Source organism: Delphinapterus leucas, chromosome X (genome assembly GCF_059928025.1).
Source record: "Delphinapterus leucas isolate spDelLeu-1000000601 "Yukka" chromosome X, BTC_Dleu_Yukka2, whole genome shotgun sequence".
NCBI classification, from domain to species: domain Eukaryota; kingdom Metazoa; phylum Chordata; class Mammalia; order Artiodactyla; family Monodontidae; genus Delphinapterus; species Delphinapterus leucas.
Genome location: NC_143150.1, coordinates 100,966,870 through 100,989,645, shown reverse-complemented (window position 1 = coordinate 100,989,645; position 22,776 = coordinate 100,966,870). Strand labels below are relative to the sequence as shown.

Sequence of the window (22,776 nt, the reverse complement as noted above, 5' to 3'; positions counted from 1 at the left end):
TATTATGTGATCAGTTTACTTTTATATAATTTATGTGTGTATTGCTTGTTCAAAGATATCTTTGGAATAGTCTCTCAAACATACAGTTGAGATTATTTTAAGACTGTGCAACAGTTCAAACTAGTTACAATCTCAGCTTCGAAGTTAGGTTTCCTTTTGCTTGCCTGGTAGTTAGTTGCATGCCTGTCACAAGCCCATTCTGGTACAAGATTATCCACTGTGTGGCTTAAACCTAAATTTGTCAGTCCATGTTTTCACTCATCCTCTCAAGTCTTGGCTCCACCCTAGATCTTTTTTTTGGTTTTTTCTTAATTTAATTTTTATTTTAAACCCTCACGTGATTGACATGCACGTGAAATTTGGGAAGCCTGCTCTCACTCTATTTAAATGGATCTCTTAAGTGCCTGGTACGTGCCAGGCAAAGGGTTAGAGATTATTCTAAAGTTGTGTTTGAACAAGCAATGTATATGTAAATTATATAAAAGTAAACTAATCACATGATAAAAATATACCAAAAAATTGTAATATCTTAGATAACAAGTGAAATGGCAACAGTTGTTGCATGATCTCCTGTAGTCCTCACCACATCTTTACTATCATTCTACTTCTTAAAATATCAGCATTAAAAAAAAGGCTTTCAGACAGAGAAAGATAAATACTGTATGATATCACTTGTATGTGGAATCTAAAAAATACAACAAATGAATGAATAGAACAAAAAGAAACAGACTTACAGATACAAAGAGCAAACTAGTGGTTACCAGTGGGAAGAGAGAAGGGGAAGGGGCAATATAGGGGTAGGCAATTAAGAGGCACAAACTACTATGTATAAAATAAATAAGCTACAAGGATATATTGTACTACACAAGGACTAGAGCCAATATTTTATAATAATTATAAATGGAGTATAACCTTTAAAAATTGTGAATCACTGTGTTGTACACCTGAAACTTAATATTGTAAAGCAAATATACCTCAATTTAAAAAAAAGAAAAAGAAACAAAGAAAAGACTGTATTATGGAACATATAAAATACACAGAATTGTAGAAATAAAACTGTAGTATATCACCCCCTGTATCCTTTGCTCAGTTTCAACAGTGCATTGCCAAGCAAGTTTCATGAAGCAAATCCCAGTCATCACATCATTTTGTCCACAAATAATTCAGGAAGTGTCTCTACAACAAAAAGACTCTGGGTTTGTTTTTTGTTTTGTTTTGTTTTTTTGACATAACCATGATACCATTACTACTAAAAATATCGTATTTTTTTAAATAGCATCAAAAATCAAGGCATTCTTCGTATTTCCCTGATTGTCTCATTATTGTTTTTATGTTTGTTTGTTTGTTTTTATCATTTCATTTTAAGTTTCTTTGTTTGAAATACAGGGGAGGAAAAATAATCTTCCCTCTACTCCTCTGAGTTCTTCTTGACTAAGACCCCTGTAATAAAAGACAGATTAACAAGAGAAAAACAGAAGTGTATTAACATGTATACCTCATATATACATGGGAGATACCCAAGGAAAAAGGAGTTAATTCCTTGAGGTGGCTTAGAATTCAGGCTTAAATACCATCTTAATAAGGAAAGGGGAGGGAGGGATGTCAGCCACTTAGAGGAGAGTAAATGATTTTTGGGAAAAATGAATAGGCCCTTAGAAGACTACTCTTAGAAGAGTAGATGAAAGATATGATAGTTTGTGACAACGTTTGGTTGTGGTGTCAACTTCTAGTCTCTTCGTGTGACAAGAGTCAATATTCCCTAGTTGATGAAACTCTCAGGGAGGGGATTTACAACAATCGAGTTCCTTTTGGAGTATCTGTCTTAGGCAGATAAGGGAAGTTCATAGAAAGCTCTCCCTGTTTTTCAGGTGCCTACAGCTCAAAAGAATCAATATACCAAAGCAGCATATTTTGTTGTGGCACATCCTGAACTCCTACAGTCATGTTTTGGGATAGCATAGTCTGCTGCACTGAAGAATCAAGATCTAGATGATATTTATCCATTGTGATTGTATGATGTGTCTTTTGAGACTTTCTCCCTCTCCTTTTTCATTTAATCTCTGGGTTCATAACATAAAAGTGTTGTTCATCCCATTTTATAGAGGAAGAAACTGGAACTCAGAGATTCAGTAAACTTGCCTGAGGCTTATTAGTAGGTGGTAAGTGCCAGTGCCAGAATTAAAACCAGGCTTGTCCACCTCTGTTGGTCTTTCCCTATATCATGTTGTTGCCCTTGCATTGTTCCCACTTTTATTTTCATGCTGTTTAGTCTTTTGTACTTCTTGCCTAATCACTTATTCTAAAAGATCTTCAGACCCTCACATGCACATTTTGAAACCCCCCACTTTAAAATATAGACTCTTAGGGATCCAGACACCCTGCAAAAATGATGTCACTCCCTTCCAACAATAAATCACAGAATGGAGGAAAAAATTTTCTCATTTGCTTGAATTCATTTGTTTTAAGCTAACAGTCTTCCAAGGATATTTGTACCTATAACGATCAACTGCTGTCAGTGCCGCCCTGAGACCTTCTCAATCCATCTCTGTTCTAGTTGCATGCAAAGTTTCCCTCATACTATGGTAGGCTGTATTTCATCCTTACCTTTCTCCACCCATTTAGGGCCTATGTTGCTTAGTAATGCACTATACATGTTTTTATAGTACAAAGATTTTTCTCATAGGTGAAAGATTTATCCTAATCTTTTTCTGAACTTTTAAAATTTAATATTATTGTGTTTTAGATTGGAGAATTAATATATGTTTTGGCAGGAAGAAGTATGATCCCCTTGCCTTCCAGATTCTTTCCAATGGATTCTTCAACTCCGCTTGACCATAGCAGTTCTCCAGAAGAAGGTAGAGTATCTGTGCATTTTATTTCATTTCTAATGTTGAAGGATGGTACCATTCCTCATATAGTCACCTAAGCACCCTCACAGCACATTTTTCCAATATATGATTACATTTCTGAAGGCTCCCTTTTAACTTTATTATGTCAGCATACATGGAATAGAGTACCATTTTAACAATTAAGAAAATGTCGATGGTGATTCTTTTTTAAATCTTTATTTCTTTTAGTCTTCAGGTAAATATTATAATTTGGCATTCAAAATATTTACTCAGCAAAATTTTCCATTTTCCAAGTAACTTGGAAATAACTACAATGTCAAATTCTATATACTATAATATAACCTGTACTTCTACCCAGTGTCCTAGTTTAAAGTGTAAGGTTATTACTGAAAGAAAATGGCAATTCTTGCCCGTCTTTGAGAGGCGTCTTTCTTTACATTTCTTTCTGTTCCTCCTACCTTCTAACCACTGATAGGAGCACAATGGCCACTGAATTTTTAGCAAGTTGATGATGTTTCTACGAAAGAACCACTTGACTAGAACTCTTTGTAGAGAAAAATATCTTTAATTCCTGAAGACTTACTCTTGAATTACTGAATTAGGACTACTAGAAATGTGTTGCCTATTTCTTTCTACTCTGGTTAATAAAGGCCATAACTGCAGTGTTATATTTCAGACCTCCCAAGTCCACCCTGGATAACAACGTTAAGGGTGTAACTGATCATTGGAATCATGAATGTTTTTGCTTCCCCTAGTGCTTAATAAGGAAGATCCAGTTCTGTATTTGAAATGTAAGCTCCGTCAAATCCTGGATGTGGACCTTAAATTGCCACTGACTAATGAAGCCAAGGAGAAGGCCTTGGCTTTTGCAGCACAGCAGCAGATGTCGAAGATAGAGTATGAGAGAAGGTTGATCACAGGCACTCTGGAGAGCAGTAGCATCCGCTTGGCCATCGCCCTCCTGGGGCTGACCAAGATCGAGGTGGGAATGGAGGACAGAGGATGTGCTGAAATTAGTCTCTCTTTAAAAATGTACAGAGATCATAACAATGTTTTTACATATAAAAATGATGAAAGCTGCTTTTCCTTAGAAAGACAGTTCAGTAGCTTTTTTCTTTTTTACCTCATTAAATAATAAATCTGAAACAAATTGTTCTGCTAGGTAATTTTAGGCATTACAGTATGGTTGATATTTCACAGTAGTTCTCAATTCTGCCTCTACATTGGGATGCCCTGGAGAACTGATCCCAGTGCTCAGGCCCCACCAGAACAATTCAGTATCAATCTCTGGAAGGGGGTGAGTGGGGACATATTCTGCAAGTTGTCCAGGATATTCTGTTGTTCATCCAGAGAGGATCATTTCTGGGGTCAGATTACCAGGCTGAGAATCCAGACTCTAACACTGTCCAGCTATGTGACTGTGAGCTGGTAACTTAAAACTCCTCCCGCCTTGATTTTTACATTTGTAATAAGGAGATAATGGTCATTAATGAAAACTAAGTGAGATAATTATATAAAATGCTTAACGTAGTACCTAGTATATAATTAGTGCTCTCTAGATGTATGGCATTGTTGTTGTTGTTGTTACTGTAGACTCTACTGTATTACAGCTTGAACTCTATCTTATAATTGAAATAAGGTACAGTCGAGTCGCCACAGAGCCACAAAAGCGATTCTTCTAAAATGGAAACCTGCACACTTTGCTCCTTTGCTCCCCTGGCTTTTCTAGCTTGTGTCAGAATGAAAACCAACATCTTTACGGTGGTCTTCATGACCCTCCTGGTCAGGCCCATCCCCTTTCCTGACCTCAGCATCTCCACTGGAGCCCATTCACTCCTGTCCCTCCCTGTGTACAGGCCTTCTTGCTGTTCTTCCAGCGCCCGAAGAAGGCCTGCTCCCTGCGGCCTGTGCACGTCTGTCCTTTGTTGCTTTTCTCTGGACGTGAGAGGCTGCGTCCCTCAGTTACTTCAGGTCTGCTGGAATGCTACCGCTGAGCTTCTGCTTTACCAGCTTGCATTTTTAAAAGAATCCCTTACTTCCGCCAGCCACTTTCCAAACCCTAAACTTCTTTCAGTTTTCTCTGTCGGTAGCATTTACCATCTGAGAGTAGTATATTTATGTGTTTACTCTTTATCTCCAGCAAGGGAATTTGTGAGAAGATATTTGTTTAGTTAACTCTCATACCACCAGTGCCTAGAAAAGTGTGCACTGTACCAAAGGTAGTCACTAAATCTTTGTTCACTGAAGGAATAAATAGTAATTTTTAGAATCCTGCTTGTTTAATGTTAGTCTTGATTTACATAGGTTACAACAAAACCATTGGCATTGTAGGGGTGATTTATTTTTTTATTTGTCATAATGCTAGAATGAAGATAGTCTAAGCACCAATTTCTAACAATTTGTGCTGTTATTTTATGGATGACCTGGATTTTTAAGTTCTGATAAGGTCAAAAATATCAAGGCCCAAGGCTCTGATATCCTCCAGACTGACCTGTACACACTGTGCATCTAAGAAGCCAATGGCTCTCTCTTCAGCTCATACCAAAATGCTTACTTCTGCTATAGAGCAGCGCATTTGGGAAGGTTTATGTTCAACTTTCAGTGCACTATTACAATAAAAATGTTCAATAGGTGGCTTTTTTCAAAATTCATGCCTATTATAGTGCTCTCTCTCTCTCTCTTTCTCTCTCTCTTTTCTTTTAAATTGTCTTCATTCATACCTCTTGTCGAAAATTTTATGTAAATGAAAAAATGCTTGAGGGAGATGGATTTTGTCTGTGGATCCCTTTTCTATTATTTATGCATGTATGTAGTTTCTATCTTTCTCCCTCTTCTTTAACTTTCGCCCTGGAACCCAGCACACTTTTTGTTTCTTATTGCATTTATCAAATTATGTTTTGTATATGATTTTTTTTAATTTACCTATTTTCCCCATCAGATTGTGAATTCCTAGAAATCTAAAAACTTTTGTCATGTGTTTTTTTGTCTATCCCTCAGTGTCTTGTGCATGAGAAGTGCTGTCATTGTTTAATTGGATTGAACATGTACCTGACAAACAAATGGTACTTTAAACCTGTAGTCTTCGTTGTATAGGCTAATGTCAATCCAGGTTGCCTCATAGCCTGATTTTTCACAGAGTCATCTTGCTGTTTACTTATCCTTATTTCCCTCCCACCTTTGCAGGATGGGTATATGTATGTCTCCACTTCTCCAAAATTGTTGGTGGAAATAGTAATAATTATTATTATTTATGATTAAATCTTGACTTCTTTAAAATTTAAATGTTTTAAGCAGTCTGTAAATTTAAAATGAGAAGTTTTTTTCACTTGAAGATTACAGTTTTCTTTGAAGTCTACAAATATCATGAATTTTTTTTTATTTTGGCAAAAACTCTCTAAATGCAAAAAATAACTACAGAAGTGTTGAATATGCCAGTCTAAGAAAATCAGCTACACCAAATCAGAACGTATAGGCACATCTTATTCTGTTGATATACATGTAGTCATAGAGTTTTCTTTTCAAGTGCAATTATCACTGCACTGTTGAAATATAATAATGCTAATACAGCAGAACAGTAAACAGAATTGATTTTAAAAGTTCTCTCTCCTTGTGTAGTATTTGACACCTTTTTTTCCCCAAATACTTTTATGTACACTTTTCAAATTATTTCCATGACCCCATGGAGAAGTGGAGAGAAGATAGGATTACACTTGTAATACAAAACAAGTGGAATGACTGAGGCATAAAAAGACCTAAGTTGCCCTCACTGACAGGGCAGAGATTACAGCCTAGATCAGGGTAGAGACATTATTGTATTTTAAAGCTGGAAAATAAATAATGCTGAACACTCAGAGACACATAGTACAACCTCTTACTTTTACAGACCTATTAACCAAGACCCCAAAATAGTAAGATAGTAGCCCAAGGTGACACCACTGATTTGTGACAGATTAGAAATGGGCCTAGGTTTTTACCTCCCAGAGTCCATTACTCTTTTCCTTGCCCTGCATAGCCTCCAGATCATATGTTCATTTCTTAGTTTACTGCCATGAAATTGTATAATGGAATAAATGAAAGTCTAGAATTCTCTGTTATAGCATAAAATAACTATATAACAAATAAAATCTAAAATTATCCTTGAAATAAATCTGTTTAGAGCAAAATCTAATTGAATAAATGTAATTACTTTTCCACCAAAGAAAAGTGACATGTCTAATTTTTTATTATACAGCCATGTGCAATTTGAATTGTTGAAATATTTATAAGGTAATAGCATTATGATGTATCTACTTTATATACTCTGAGAGACAGGATCTTTTGTCAGGAGCATGAATAGCTGGCACTTTACACTTAGCGCTCATGTATTGAATTCATATTCTCCTGGCCATTAATAAACTAACTCTAGTGATATACTCATTGGTAGTAGGAAGATTCAGAGCTTGCAAGGGAGTTTCCTTATGTTTTCTATTAACTTCCTCAATTTTATGTTTTAAAAGCCATGCTTTGTACTCTGGGATAAATGGTGAGGAAACTCATTGAAATTTTGAAATTTGACATTTTTAAAAAGGAAATCTAAAAGATCCCCCTTGGTGAGGATTCGGTAGAGTAGAGAAAAGGTTTTTGTATTTGAATAATTTAAGTGCACTTCAAATCGTGAAATAAGTACCTGTCGACACTGTCAAAGATAAACAAAGCCAGACACTAGTTAAAACAAGCATAGACTTTATTCAGTAACTGTTGCATCAGGGAGGAGGATCCAGTATGAGCTGAACTCAGGAGAGAGAATAAGCTGGGGCCTGAGAAGTGTCAGGGACGTGAAGTTTACAAGAAGCAGGAGGGAGTTGGTCACAGCAATCTGGACTTGTTAATTGATGCTTATAAAGAGAAACAAACTTCTGGAATCTTTGTGACAGGAGGGAGGTAGTGATGCAAGTTAGAACTAAGTACCTACCTGGCTGGGAGCATTATCTCCTTGAATTTTTGCATTTCAAAGGGAGGGCTCTGAGGTCCATGAGAAGAAGACAGTTCTGGGTGGTAGACTTACATCTCAAAAGGAGAGAGAAGGGAGTTATAATTGCAAGCTTTCTAAAGTAACTGTTCTAGGAGGGGTTCAGGAGCCCATCTACCTATCACCAGATTTTGACTGGAACAAACAGTAAATTATCCTTGCAGCATTGAACTTTCCCAGATAGGGACCTTAAGGGGGACTGGAGTCGTCCTAGGGATATGGCCTTGAGCTGTTAGAAACGTTGTTAGTGCTTGTTCAAGTCTCTTAGTGTGTGTGTGTGAGGGAAAGGGGTAGACAAAATCATTTGTGCTGAGAATCTGCATTTTTTATAGGCTAAAGTTGAGGCCTGGTTGAGAAGATGGCTTGGAGGAGCCTGACTAGAGTTTGATCAAGAAGAGAGTGTGTATCCGTACATATATATATATATATATTTTTTTTTTTTTTAATAAATTTATTTATTTATTTATTTTTGACTGCCTTGGGTCTTCGTTGCACTGCGTGGGCTTCTCATTGCAGTGGCTTCCCTTGTTGCGGAGCACAGGCTCTAGGCGCGCGGGCTTCAGTATTTGTAGCTCGTGGGCTCTAGAGCGCAGGCTCAGTAGTTGTAACCCACGGGCTTAGTTGCTCCGTGGCATGTGGGATCATCCCCGACCAGGGCTCGAACCCGTGTCCCCTGCATTGGCAGGCGGATTTTTAACCACTGCGCCGCCAGGGAAGCCCCGTGCATATTATTTTGAATGACTTGCAGATATAGAAGGCAGATGATCCACTTTGGGATAAAGAACTAGTTGCTTATATGAATAGATAATTTTTTCATGATAACTAGAAAAATAAACCAAGCCAAAACAGTGGTAAATGAATTAATTTACCTTTCTGCATTTACATGATTTTAATTGCCGAAATAAAGTAGGTGGAAAATATGGCTTTGTGAGGAAAAAAAAAAAAAAAAACTTGTGGATTTTATAGATAATGAACTAGTGAATGGGATAATTGCCAAAGGAACTAAAGCTTATTTTTGCTGAGTAATGATATCATGGTTACAATCATGTTGATGACAAGAACAACAATGGTGATGATACTGACAGCCAGCATTTATTGAACTCTTAAAATATGCTCCAAGGACCTGGCATTTGTTTATACTTTAAATATACCAGGGATAGGCAATGTGTACTATTATTGCCCATGTTTCCCAAATGAAGACTTTGTGGCTTTGGTTAATAACCTGGCCAGGCTTGTTTAAAATTGGGGTATAAATTCAGGCAGTCTGGCTTCAAGAAGACTTGGTCTAACCCTTAGGCTCTACTACGTGTTTAGCAGTAGAAGGTCCAGATAAAACGAAACGATTGCCTACTTCTATGCTCTGCATTGCTTAGTTCATACTTAGGGAGCTGGGTTTATCTTCAGGGTCCCATTTTAGGAATGACAGTGTTGAACTAGATTGTGTCTAGAGAAGCATATGCATGGGGGTAAGTTGTAACCCACATCATATAAGTAAAGGTTGAATGGACTAAAAATATCAGACCTATTTGAAAGGGATGTTTGGAGGTTTGTGGAGGGATAGGACCTAGTTTTATAGATGCATATTTTTTCCCCCAAAATTGTCATTAGCAAAAGAGAGGGGACTAACTGTACTGCTGATAAGAACTAGAGCTGATGGGAAGATGTTAAGGAACACCAGGTTCGACTCACAGAGGGAAGTGCTTTCTCAGTACTGTTCACTAGTGGAATGACTTCTTCCTGAGACAATGAATTCCTCATCACTGAAAGGATTAGAGCGGGTGACATTGAGCATCTCTCAATAAAGGATGACTCTTTTGAGTCTATGAAACATGTTAGTGTTGTCCTCTACCAAGTAAACAATAGTATGTCTAAAGAAATGAACAAATTCAATCCCTTGAGGGATTTTTTTCACCCAAATATGGAGTCTAAGTACATAATGCTGTCTTTTTTGTTTGTTTATTTTGGAGGCAACGGGTAAGAGGATTACATTCCAATTTTAGTTTCTATTTATTTGCAGATTTGTATGCTCTTTAATATCTCAAAGTTGAAGAAGCCAAAGTCCATTTTATACAAAACAGAGCTGAGCCTTCCAGAACATTTTGATATCCCCAAGACAATCTGCATTCCTTGGATTCCGGAAACTCAAGCTAAATTGATTCAATATCAAGGAATTAAATCTGCAGAAAAAACAGGTAACCAATAATGTGTACACTGCAATATCTAGCACTGTCTCAGGTACCTGCAATACTAAAATACAAAGAAGAGATTATGTTAACTAATAGGATGTTCGTAATATAATTGAAGAGATAGTCCAGCTACATAAATACCAATTGTTGAATGGTACTTTACATTATAAATAACCAATGTACTACATCATAGTAATTTAAATTACATACTGAATTTGGGTGCCAAATACTGGTACTGAAATTTACTGAAATTTGCCAACCTGTCTTTGGTAAAGAGTGGTTATCTGATTAAGACAATAAGTGCTCTTTGAAGAAGGTGAGCTCTTGCTTTCACAGGGAACTTGGTTACAAAGTTGCCCTGGAGTTGAGACTTAGGCTGGCCCTAAAGGATAGGAGGGATATTGATGGCAAGAACATATCAGAGGAGAAAAAAGCCATTTATGAGCAATTTATCTTTCATCTGGACAAGGGCCTTTTTTAGTTGAGTACCTACTTTTGGTCTCCTTTATTCTGTGTATTTGTGTTACTTACTGCTATACAGCAATGTGATTGTGTGTATGTGTATGTTTTTTTAATATTCTTTTCCATTATGGTTTTTCATAGGATATTGAATATAGTTCTCTGTGCTATACAGTAGGACCATGTTGTTTATCCATTCTATATATAAAAGCTTACGTCTGCTGACCCCAACTTCCCATTGCATTTCTCCCCCATCCGCCTCCCTGTTGGCAACCACCAGTCTGTTCTCTATGTCTGTGATTCTGTTTCTATTTCATAGATAGGTTCATTTGTGTCATATTTTAGATTCCGCAAATAAGTGATATCGTATGGTATTTGTCTGTCTCTTTCTGACTTACTTCACTTCGTATGATAATCTCTAATTGCATCCATGTTGCTGCAAATGGCATTATTTCATTCTTTTTTATGGCTGAGCAGTATTCCATTGTATATATGTTGCACATCTTTATCCATTCATCTGTCAATGGACATTTAGGTTGTTTCCATGTCTTGGCTATTGTGAATAATGCTGCTATGAACATTGGGTGCATGTATCTTTTTGAATTATACTTTTGTCTGGATATATGCCCAGGAGTGGGATCACTGTATCATATGGTAATTCTATTTTTAGTTTTCTGAGGAACCTCCATAATGTTTTCCACAGTGGCTGCACCAACTTACATTCCCACCAACAGTGTAAGAGGGTTCCCTTTGGTCCACATCCTCTCCAGCATTTGTTATTTGTAGACTTTTTAATGATGAGCATTCTGACTGGTATGAGGTGGTACCTCATTGTAGTTTTGTTTTGCATCTCTCTAATAATTAGCGATGTTGAGCATCTTTTCATGTGCCTGTGGGCCATCTGTATGTCTTCTTTGGAGAAATGTCTATTTAGGTCTTCTGCCCATTTTTGGATAGGGTTGTTTGTTTTTTTTGTTGTTGAATTGTGTGTGCTATTTGTATATTTTGGATATTAAGCCCTTGTCAGTCACATCATTTGCAGATATTTCCTCCCATTCTGTAGATTGTCTTTTCATTTTGCTTATGGTTTCCTTTGATGTGCAAAAGCTTGTAAGTTTGATTAGGTCCCATTTGTTTATTTTTGTTTTTATTTCTATTGCCTTGGGAGACTGACCTGAGAAAACATTGGTATGATTTATGTCAGAGAATGTTTTGCCTATGTTCTCTTCTAGGAGTTTTATGGTGTCATGTCTTATATTTAGGTCTTTAAACAATTTTGAGTATTTTCATGTATGGTGAGAAGGTGTGTTCTAACTTCATTGATTTACATGTGGCTCTCCAACTTTCCCAACAGCACTTGCTGAAAAAACTGTCTTTTCTCCATTGTATATTTTTGCCTACTTTGTCGAAGATTAATTGACTGTAGGTGTGTGGGTTTATTTCTGGGTTCTCTATTCTGTTCCATTGGTCTGTATGTCTGTTTTTGTGCCAATACCATGCTGTTTTGATTACTGTAGCTTTGTAGAATTGTCTGAAGTCCAGGAGGGTTATGCCTCCTGCTTTGTTCTTTTTCTTCATGATTGCTTTGGTGATCCTGGGTCACTTATGGTTCCATATGAGTTTTAGGATTATTTGTTCTAGTTCTGTGAAAAATGTCATGGGTAATTTGATAGGGATTGCATTAAATCTGTAGATTGCTTTGGACAGTATGTCCATTTTTACAATATTAATTCTTCCAATCCAAGAGCATGGGATACTTCTCCATTTTTTTGAGTTGTCTTCAATTTCCTTTATTAATGTTTTACAGTTCTCAGCATATAAGTCTTTCACCTCCTTGGTCAGGTTTATTCCTAAGTATTTTATTTTGGGGGGTGCAATTTTAAAAGGTATTGTTTTTTTACATTCCCTTTCTGATATTTCATTGTTGGTTTACACCAACAATGCAACCAATTTCTGTATGTTAATCTTGTATCCTGCTGCCTTGCTGAATTTGTTTATCAGTTCTAGTAGTTTTTTTGTGTGGGATCTTCAGGGTTTTCTATATATAGTATCATATCATCTGTATATAATGACAGTTTTACCTTTTCCCTTCCAATTTGGATACCTTTCTTTTTTTTTTTCTTTTCTGATTGCTGTGGCTTCCAATACTGTGTGAATAGAAGAGGTGAGAGTGGGCATCCTTTCTTGTTCCAGATTTTAGCAAGAAGGCTTTCAGCTTTTCACCATTGTGTATTATATTGGCTGTGGGTTTGTCATAAATAGCTTTTATTATATTGAGATATGTTCCCTCTATACTTTGGTAAGAGTTTTTATCATGAATGGATGTTGAATTTTGTCAAATGCTTTTTCCACACCTGTTGAGAGGATCATGTGGTTTTTGTCTTTTTCTTTCGTTAATGTGATGTATTACATTGATTGATTTGCATAATGTTGAACCATCCTTGTGAACTTGGGATGAATCCCAATTGGTTATGGTGTATGATCTTTTTTATGTCTTGTTGGATTTGGTTTGCTAACATTTTGTTGAGAATTTTCACATCTATATTCACCAAAGGTATTGGCCTGTAATTTTCTTTTTTGGTGGTGTCTTTGACTGGTTTTGGTATCAGGGTGATGGTGGTTTCATAGAATGTCTTTGGGATTGTTTCCTCCTCTTCAGTTTTTTGGAAGAGTTTGAGAAGGATTGGTATAAGTTATTTGTGTGTTTGATATAATTTGCCTGTGAAGCCATCTGGTCCTAGACTTTTGTTTGTAGGGAGTTTTTAAATTATAGATTCTATTTCACTTTTGTGATCAGTCTGTTCAAATGATCTATTTGTTCTTGATTCAACTTTGGTAGGGTAAAGTATTCAAAAGTAATTTACATTTTTTGTTCACTTTTTTCCTAGTTGGTGGATAATAGTAGGAATATAATTTCTTTACTAGGGCTTTTTATTTGTTATCTTCCTATGGCTTTGTGTTAACTATAAAGTTTTTCTAAATCTGAAAAGGTGATTGCAAATAATAAGGTACAGGGTAATCTGTTCACTTTGCCTTCCTAGGAGATCTGAGAACCCAGATTCAAATGCCAAATGGCCAAGCAGGTAACAAGGATTTATGAATTGGGTCTGGTCTATGGCAATAGGGATGATGGGGCCTATGACAAACTGAAGAGTAAATGCCCTGTCTAGACATTCAAATTCCAAAAATAAAAATAAAAATAAAATCCTGAGCTAGACAAACAAGTGTGAGGTCATGTTTGACTGAACAGCTGTCAGTTTGAGACCTTTCAGGTTAAGTTGTTGTCTTTTTTTTTAATCTTTATTACCTCCAGCTTTTCTGTGTGCTATTAAATTTTTAAATGAAGAATTTATTTTCATAACATTTTAATCGCTTTTGAGATAACTGGATAAAGCTGTGTGCACTATAAACCTGGCTAGGATTGTCCGTTCAGGCCATTCATTTATTCAGCTGTTCATTCAACAACACTGTTCTGCATTGATTCTTTTGGGCAAAATGATGAAAATTCCTGTATTCGTCCCTTTGAAGGACTAATAGATAAGTAGCTCTTGTAATACAATGGGATAAGTACTGATAGAGAGGCACCTATATAGAGTATGTTTACAAATAAAACTAACATTAATACAGTTGATTATAGAGGGTAATTCAAATTTAAAAGAATTTTCATTTTGAGAAAACAAATAACTAAGGATACATAGTGTAGGCTTGCCATGAAACTCACAGTATAGTCTTACAAATGAAGACTGTGGCATATTAAGATGCTGTTTAATTATAAATAAGCATGAAGTGATTTATATTTGAAAGTCTTTCACTCAGATATTTTTCTAAGACTAATATGTGTCTTTCATATCAACTGTTAACTATCCATTTTGGTAAGAAAATTATTGTGAAAATTAAGAAAAAATAGAACTGCAAACAATTTTAAAGGATTATCATAAAACTTTTACAATGTAATTAGCCAATCGTGGTTCATGTCTAACTTAATTGTCTGTGCAGTTGAGTTTATAGAGGAACTTTTGAGCCCAAGTTTCTGTTTTCATTTCCTTCAGCATACATTTAAATAAAGTAAGTTTACATAAACAGAATATTCTAACTCAGGATAGTAGCAGGTCATATAAATACATACCCTTAGCAATGTACATTCTGTTGTGAAGCAGTGGACTTGATTAATGAAAAGGAAAAGAATGTAAGCATTTTTACTTTAATAAATAACCTATTAGAATTTGAAGCAAAGAATATTAGATTTAAGGGTTTAAAAAATTATTTTTATGGTATAAACTAATTTGAAGAGAACAAACCAGCAAATTCCTAGCAATAAGTATAGTAATGTAAAAGCAATTTTTTTTTTATGGGTGGCTTAGAGAAAGAAAGAAATGACAAGTGTTTATGTGGAGGAGTAGAGGTAGCCCAGTCTTCCTGCTAATTTCAGGAAAGGGGTGGAAGTAGAGTCATATAATCTCTTGAAGTTCTAAACGCATTAAAAAGAACTAGTTTTGATGTATTAAAAAATGGCTGTCTTCGGCCCCCTCATATTAATGTTGCCTATCAGTCTATACCTTTTTGAAATTCGTAAATAAAATTCCACAATTCTGCTTACATAGCTATTACCAAAATTATTAAAAATAATCTACTTAAATCTGTATTTATTTCAGCCCCATCATTTAGAAAAATATTTTTTTCCACTCTACCATTTAATTATAATGCTTTCATCAGAAGGAAATGAAACTGTAAAGAAAGTGCATGTGCACATAGTAGGTGCATCCATCTCTGTAGATGTGACAGATATACATATATGACAACAGTTTCCCATAGAAAGGAGACATCGCTTGTCCCGCTTCACGGATCTCAGAGATCCTATGAGTCCTTTATGATAGTGGACTGGGGTGGGTCTAACATTTGTTGAACACCGACAATACACAAAGCACCGCAAGGGTTGGTTTGTGTACATCTTCTTTTTTTTTTTCCTCCAATTTATTTATTTATTTAAATTTATTTATTTATTTATTTATTTATATTTGGCTGCATTGGATCTTCGTTGCTGTGCATGGGCTTTCTCTAGTTGTGGCGAGCGGTGGGGGCTACTCTTCGTTTGCGGTGTGTGGGCTTCTCACTGCAGTGGCTTCTCTTGTTGCGGAGCATGGACTCTGGGTGTGCAGGCTTCAGTAGTTGTGGCACGTGGGCTCAGTACTTGTGGCTCGCAGGCTCTAGAGCATAGGCTCAGTAGTTGTGGCGCATGGGCTTAGTTGCTCTGCAGCACATGGGATCTTCCTGGACCAGGGCTCGAACCCGTGTCCCCTGCAGTGGCAGGCGGATTCCTAACCACTGCGCCACCAGGGAAGTCCTGTGTACATTTATTCATTTAATTCTCCTGATAGATATTTCTGTCTCAGACCCTATTTAGGCATTAACTTCTATTTGCTAATTTGTGTACTCTTGTATTTCTCACAGCAATCTTTCCAAAGTGTTATTAGTCTTTTCAGACATCCTCTTCACTCCAGTCTTTTCCCCATCTCCAGCCTCCACTGGACAATGACTGCATCTATTCTCTCATGGAGGAATACGGGTTTCATGAACATATACTCTTCCTTAACCCGCTTATTGCTTTCACCCCATTCTCTGAATAATAGGAATCTACTCTATCAGCCTTCCAACGTGTATCTTTTATCTTATCTCAGAACCTGTTTTTGGGCTCTTCTCCATCATTTATCATAGCTTTGTCTTCTCTGAGAATAGTTCCTTCACTTTTGGCTCCCAAGTGTTGTCAAACTTCAAAAGCTAAAGAAACTCCTACCTTTCCCTTGGCAAACATATTTCTCAGTAGAGGGATCTGCATTTGCAGTTTCTATTCATGCATGACTTTCTCAACTTCTCAAATCTGGCTTGTGCTACCACTGTAGCAAAACAGCTAGTTGCTTTCAGTGGACCATTCTCCGTCTACATCTTACTGGACCTCTATAGCATTTAACCTGGATGATTAAGCATCTACTCTTAGAATTCTAGGCATTTGATATCAAGGCTTTATCCTTGTTTCCTGCATTTCTTCTCCATCCCCTTGACAAGATTTCTTCTTAGTCTCTTTGTGAGTTCTTCCATTTACCCCATCAATATGGGAGTCTTCAAGGTTCTTCTTGCCCTAATGGGGCTATTATTACTTTTTACCCATCCCCTAGGGGATTTTGTACACTCCCATAGTTACAACTACCATTTACATCACCAGTATTTATTTCTATTCCTAACCTTTTCCTTCTGTTTCCAACTTATATATTCAGAGGCAGACTAGTCATGCCTACCTAGATATATATGCAAATAGATATACAATTAGATAGATAGATAGAAAGATATAGAGATATATTCCTCTAACTCAAAATGAATGCATTATTATTCTCCATTTATTTGTTTCTCACTACATAATCTTTATAATTTCAGATGGTGGGACTTGACCTGTCTCTTATATTAGAAATCTGGGCACACTACTTGAAGCTTTTTTCTTCTGAGCCCATACCTGAAATTCATCTTGTAGTCCTAAATTTTCTGTAGTTTATTTCCTTTTCTTTTTCTCTACTCCCACTGTTATGATTCAGGTGTTCATCATCAGTTCACAAAATGAGAAAATAATCACATCTCTCTCTTCTCTCTTTGGTGCAAATTTAAGGAGATAACATGTCAAGAATGTAAATGCCTTATGGTATACCTAATAAATGTTGGCTATTAATAATATTCTAATCCCATCACCCTTTTTACACTTCATCTCTAGGCACAAGAATGATTAAATCTGACTGTGAAATATTACTGAAACATTTAGTGATTTTAGGTACAGACTTACTCTGATTCTAAAGGAACATAAACTTTATGAGTCTTCACTTTTTCAACCCCCCTTTCTAGACCCTATACCTACTTTTATATTTGTAATTTTACATTCTTTCTCTTGAAGAAGGCCCCCTAAATTGTGAAAGCCTCAGGCTGCAGAAAATCTGGACTTTTCCCTGGTTGTAGATATTGACTTAAAATCTCATGTACTTGTGGTTCTGGGGGTGTTGAAATTTATGAACAGGAAGAGTTCCATGGACCTTAAATAGATATAGGTAAGCAAGAAAACTCCAGTGGATCCAGGAGCACTTATCTGAGTCAGCTCCCCAATGTCGAAGGTCCTGTGTGTTCTGTGCCACCCATGAAAACTCTGTTCAAGGGCACTCAAACAAAATGCTCTGGGCTGATTTTGCTGATCACGTTAAACAGAGCTCATACCCTCATTACTAAAGATTATCACTTCAGTTTCTAGCACTTTGTGCTATTGACCCAGTTTCTTCTTCTCTCCCAAGGGATACATGGCAGACATATTGGAAATGCATATTGTAGGAACAGTGTTTTCCTTCTTTCCTTCCCCCCATCTAATTCCAGTTTTCCTAATTTTCTAATATTTACTAATAATTAGCAGTCAAATAGGTGACAAATATCCACTAAATCCTTCCATGACAATGATCATGTAAAGTGATCATAAACATGTAGTAAACATTTGCTAGTAATAACTAACACTATAGGTAGTTCTACCCATTTTACAAAGATTAAATGCATTATTGTAATGCCTAAATTATCCTTCAGTATGAAAAAGACTGTAAAATTGTTGCAATAGAATGAACCTAAATTCCTGCTTAAAATTTATTAAGTATTCTTTGAAAAATAAACCCTACATCTGCATTATATCAAATAACCACAAATGTATTTCAAATAGAATAAAAAATAAATTTCATTTAACAGAGTATCATTTAAAATGTTAGTTTTAGTGATTAAACTTAATTGAAACAATCTACTATATTGTCAGCATTGCCAGTGGTCACCTAATTTCAAAAGTGTGCTTTAATTAATTTTCATCAACATATCTTGAGTTAAACTTGTATTATTATTATATTACATTTGGTTTTGGCAAAAACTGTTTTCAAATTTGCAAAGGCTTTTTGAAATAAAATTACTTTAATTCACTTAGAAATATAATTCAAATCCTCTGCATTTTCCAAAGAGGATCACCACAATAGTAAGCCATCAAGTTCGATTACAGTGTATAAAAGAATGGGAATAGATTTTGGAAGGAAATTTGTAATCCATATACTACATCGAAATCTCTCAAGAAAGGCAAGGGACACACAGCTCTGTTATTGGTCTTTAAATTTATATTTAATTATGAATATAATAGGTTCTGTTATAGTCTAGCTTCTGAGAATACTTGCAAGTATAGTCATATAAGTTAATACCTGTCACTTGAATTTACATCAAGTGAAAACTAAGAGGATATTCACCTATATTCATTCTCAAAACTTTATTCTCCTATTTATTTAGGTATTCCATTTCTAGCAGCTTTATTGAGATACCATTCACATACTGTGCAATTTACCAACTTAAAGTATATAATTCAGTGGTTTTTAGTATATTTATAGATACATGTTACCATTGCCACATTCAATTTTAGAACATTTATATGACCTCAAAAAGAAACACAGTAACCTTTAGCTATCAACCTCTTATCATTCATCCCTCCCGCTAGCCCTAAGCAATCGTTAATTTACTTTATCTATATATAGATTTGGTATTCTGGAGATTTCATATAAACGGCATCATATAATATGAGGTATTTTTGTGACTGGCTTCTTTCACTTAGCATAATGTTTCTATAGTTCATCCATGTTTTATCATGTATCAGAACTTCATTCCTTTTAATGACCAAACAATATTTCATTGTATGACTATACCATATTTTGTTTATCCATTCATCATTTGATGGGCATTTGGGTTGTTTCTACCTTTTAGCTACCATGAATAATGTTGCCATAAACATTAGTGTACACGTTTTTGTGTGCAGATGTTTTCATTTCTCTTGGGTGTAATACATATACATATACATATACACACACACACACATGCACACATCCATAGCTGGGAGTGGAATTGTTGAATCATATGGTAACTCTATGTTTAAACATCTGAGGAACTGCCAGACTGTTTTCCAAAGTGGCAGTTCCATTTTTACATTACACCAGCATTGTATGAGGGTTCAAATATCTCCATATCAACAGTAACACTTGCTATCGTCTGACTTTTTTATTGTTGCAGTCCTTGTGGGTGGAAATGAAATCTCATGTGATTTTGATTTGCATTTCCTTGGTGTCTAATGATGTTGACCATCTTTCCATGTGCTTATTAGCCACTTATATATTTTATTTGTATAAATGTCTAGTGAGATCCTTTGCCTATCTTTGAGTTGCCGTTTTATTATTGAGTTGTAAATGTTCCATGTATTCTAGATACAATACCTTATCAGATATATGATTTTCAAATATTTTATCCCATTCTTTTGGTTGTCTTTTCATTCTCTTGATAGTATTCTCTGAAGCACAAAGTTTTTAATTTTGATGAAGTCCAGTTTATCTTGTTTAGTTGTTCCTATTGTTCTTGCTTTTGATGTCATATTTAAGAATCCACTGCCAAATTTGAGGTCATGAAGATTTAGTCCTCTGTTGCTTCTAAGAATTTTACAGCTTTAGTTCCTGATTTAGTTCTTTGATCTACTTTTGTTAATATTTGTATATTGTTTGATGTAATGTCTAACTTCATTCTTTTCATGTGGCTATCCAGTGGGCTTGTCACCATTTGTTGAAAACACTGTTCTTTTGGCATTAAATGATCTTGGTACCCTTGTTGAAAATCAGTTGGCTATAGATACATTGTTTATTCCTGAATCCTGTTTTATCCCATAGATCTGTAGGTCTATCTTTATGCCAGTACCACACTTTTCTTAATACTATTGCTTTGTAGTAAATTTTGAAATCAGAAACTGTGAGTCCTGCTGCATTGTTCTTTTTGAACCATATTGTTTTGGCTGTTGTGGGATCCTCACATTTCCATATGGATTTTAGAATCAGCTTGTCAGTTTCTACAAACAAGCTGCTGGCATTCTGATAGGTATTGCATTGAATTTGTAGATCAATTTGGGAAGGATTGTCATCTTAATATTGTCTTCTGATGCATGACCATGCAATATCTTTCCATTTCTTTAGGTACTCCTTAGTTTTTTTGTAGTTTTAAGAGTGGAAATTTTGTATTCCTTTTGTTAAATATCATCCTAAGTATTTAATTCCTTTTCATAACATTTTAAATGGAATTGTTTTCTTAATTTCATTTTTGGATTATTCATTGCAGATGTATAGAAATACAGTTGATTTTTATATATTGAAATTATATCATGTGACCTTGTTGACCTGATTTTTTATTCTAATATGTTTTACTGGATTCCTGAGGATTTTCTATATACAAGATAATGTCATATGCATATAGAGATGGTCTTACATCTCCCCTTCTAAAATGAATTCTTTTAATTTCCTTGCCTAATTGATCTGGTTAATATGCCCAGTATGTTAAATGTAGGTGATAAGAGGGGACATCCTTGTCTTCTTTCTGAGCTTAAGAAGAAAGAATCCAGTCTTTAAATTCTCATGATAGCTGTAGGTTTTTCATAGAGGCCCTTTATGAGACAGAGGAACTTTCCAGCTATTCCTAGTTTGTGTCATTTAAGTTATCTAATTTTTGACATACAGTTATTTATAGCATTCTCTTACATTCCATTTTTTTTCTGTAAAACAGAATTAATGCCCCCACTTTCATTTCTGATTCTAATAATTTGAATATTTTCTCTTTTTTGGTCCATTTAGCTAAAGGTTTGTCAATTTTGTTTATCTTTACAAAGAACTATCTTATAGTTTCAGTGATTTTTCTCCATTGTTTTATCTTCTCTATTACATTAATTTCTCCTTTAATCTTTATTATTTTTTTCATTCTACTTTTTTAAAGCTTAGGTTGTTCTTCCTTTTCCAGTATCTTAAGGTGGAGGGTTAGGCTTAGATTTTAGATCATTCTTCTTTTTGTAATAGTCATTTACAGCTGTAAATTTCCCTTAAGCATTGCTTTAGCTGAATCCGATAAGTTTTTGTATGTTCTATCTCCATTTTCATTAATTTTAAAATATTTTCTAATTTCCCCGATTTCTTCTTGACTCATTGATTAAGAGTGTATTAAGAATAATAATAGAGGGACTTCCCTGGTGGTGCCGTTGTTAAAAATCCGCCTGCCAATACAGGGGACACAGGTTCAAGCCCTGGTCCAGGAAGATCCCACATGCCACGGAGCAACTAAGCCCGTGTGCCACAACTACTGAGCCTGCACTCTAGAGCCCATGAGCCACAACTACTGAGCCCACGAGCCACAACTACTGAAGCCTGTGTGCCTAGAGCCCGTGCTCCGCAACAAGAGAATCCACCGCAATGAGAAGCCCGTGCACTACAACAAAGAGTAGCCCCCGCTTGCTGCAGCTAGAGAAAGCCCGTGCGCAGCAACGAAGACCCAACTCAGCCATAAATAAATAAATTTATTAAAAAAGAAAAAGAATAATAATAGATATTTTGAAAGGCAGGTTGAAATATTATGAGCCATGCAATATATAAGTTAGATAAATGGAAAGCTTCTCTGTTCAAAACTAGAGAAGATGCTCCAGAGCTCTGTTTGCTTGTCCTTCCCTGCCTCCTATTGTATCCCCAGTAGTGGTTCTTGAAGCAGATTCTCATAAGGCTGGGGTTCTGGTGAATACAGGTTTTAAGCCACTGATTTGCTCCAGCCTCCACATTTATAGATGAGGAAATTAAAACACAGAGAGGTTCAACAATTTAACTAGAATCAAGTAGTTAGTGACAGAATTTGTTACCAAGTCCAAGCTCATGCTGCTGTCCCCTCAACAGGCCAGTAAATCAAGAGACAAGTTGTTGGGGAAAGGAATAGCAACTTTATTCAGAAAGCCAGCACACTGAGAAGATGGTGGACTAGTGTTCCAAAGAACCATCTTGCCTGAGTTAGAATTCAGGCTTCTTTTATACTGAAAGAGGAGGGAGCAACGTCAAACATTTCCTGGTTCTGGTCAGCCTAAGGAGGGGATGCATTAATTTCTTCCTTCCTGCAGTTATTCACAGGTGGACCTGGTCAGGATGTTTCCTGTGAGCCAAACAAAGGTATTTTAACTTAACACTCATTACATGGGATGCAGGGTTCCCAGAGATGGGCCATTATGTGTAATTTAAGCTTATAGGTATAATACCTTTAGTGATTAACTTGTAATAGAATACCAAGTTTCTTCCCTATTACAAATTCACTCTTTTTGTTGTTTTTTTTTGTTTGTTTTTTGTTTTTTTTTCGGTATGTGGGCCTCTCACTGTTGTGGCCTCTCCCGTTGCGGAGCACA

At 35.8% G+C, this 22,776-nt stretch overlaps 1 protein-coding gene across 1 annotated transcript in view; it reads left to right on the top strand.

The window, feature by feature from the left end:
• The window catches only part of CFAP47 (cilia and flagella associated protein 47), a 546,463-nt gene that overhangs the window by 359,161 nt on the left and 164,526 nt on the right, over window positions 1-22,776 (top strand). Inside the window, 4 exon segments of the mRNA XM_089904937.1 lie at window positions 2,744-2,855; window positions 3,605-3,831; window positions 9,875-10,049; window positions 13,544-13,585. Coding sequence (XP_089761063.1) covers window positions 2,744-2,855; window positions 3,605-3,831; window positions 9,875-10,049; window positions 13,544-13,585 — 556 coding nt within the window.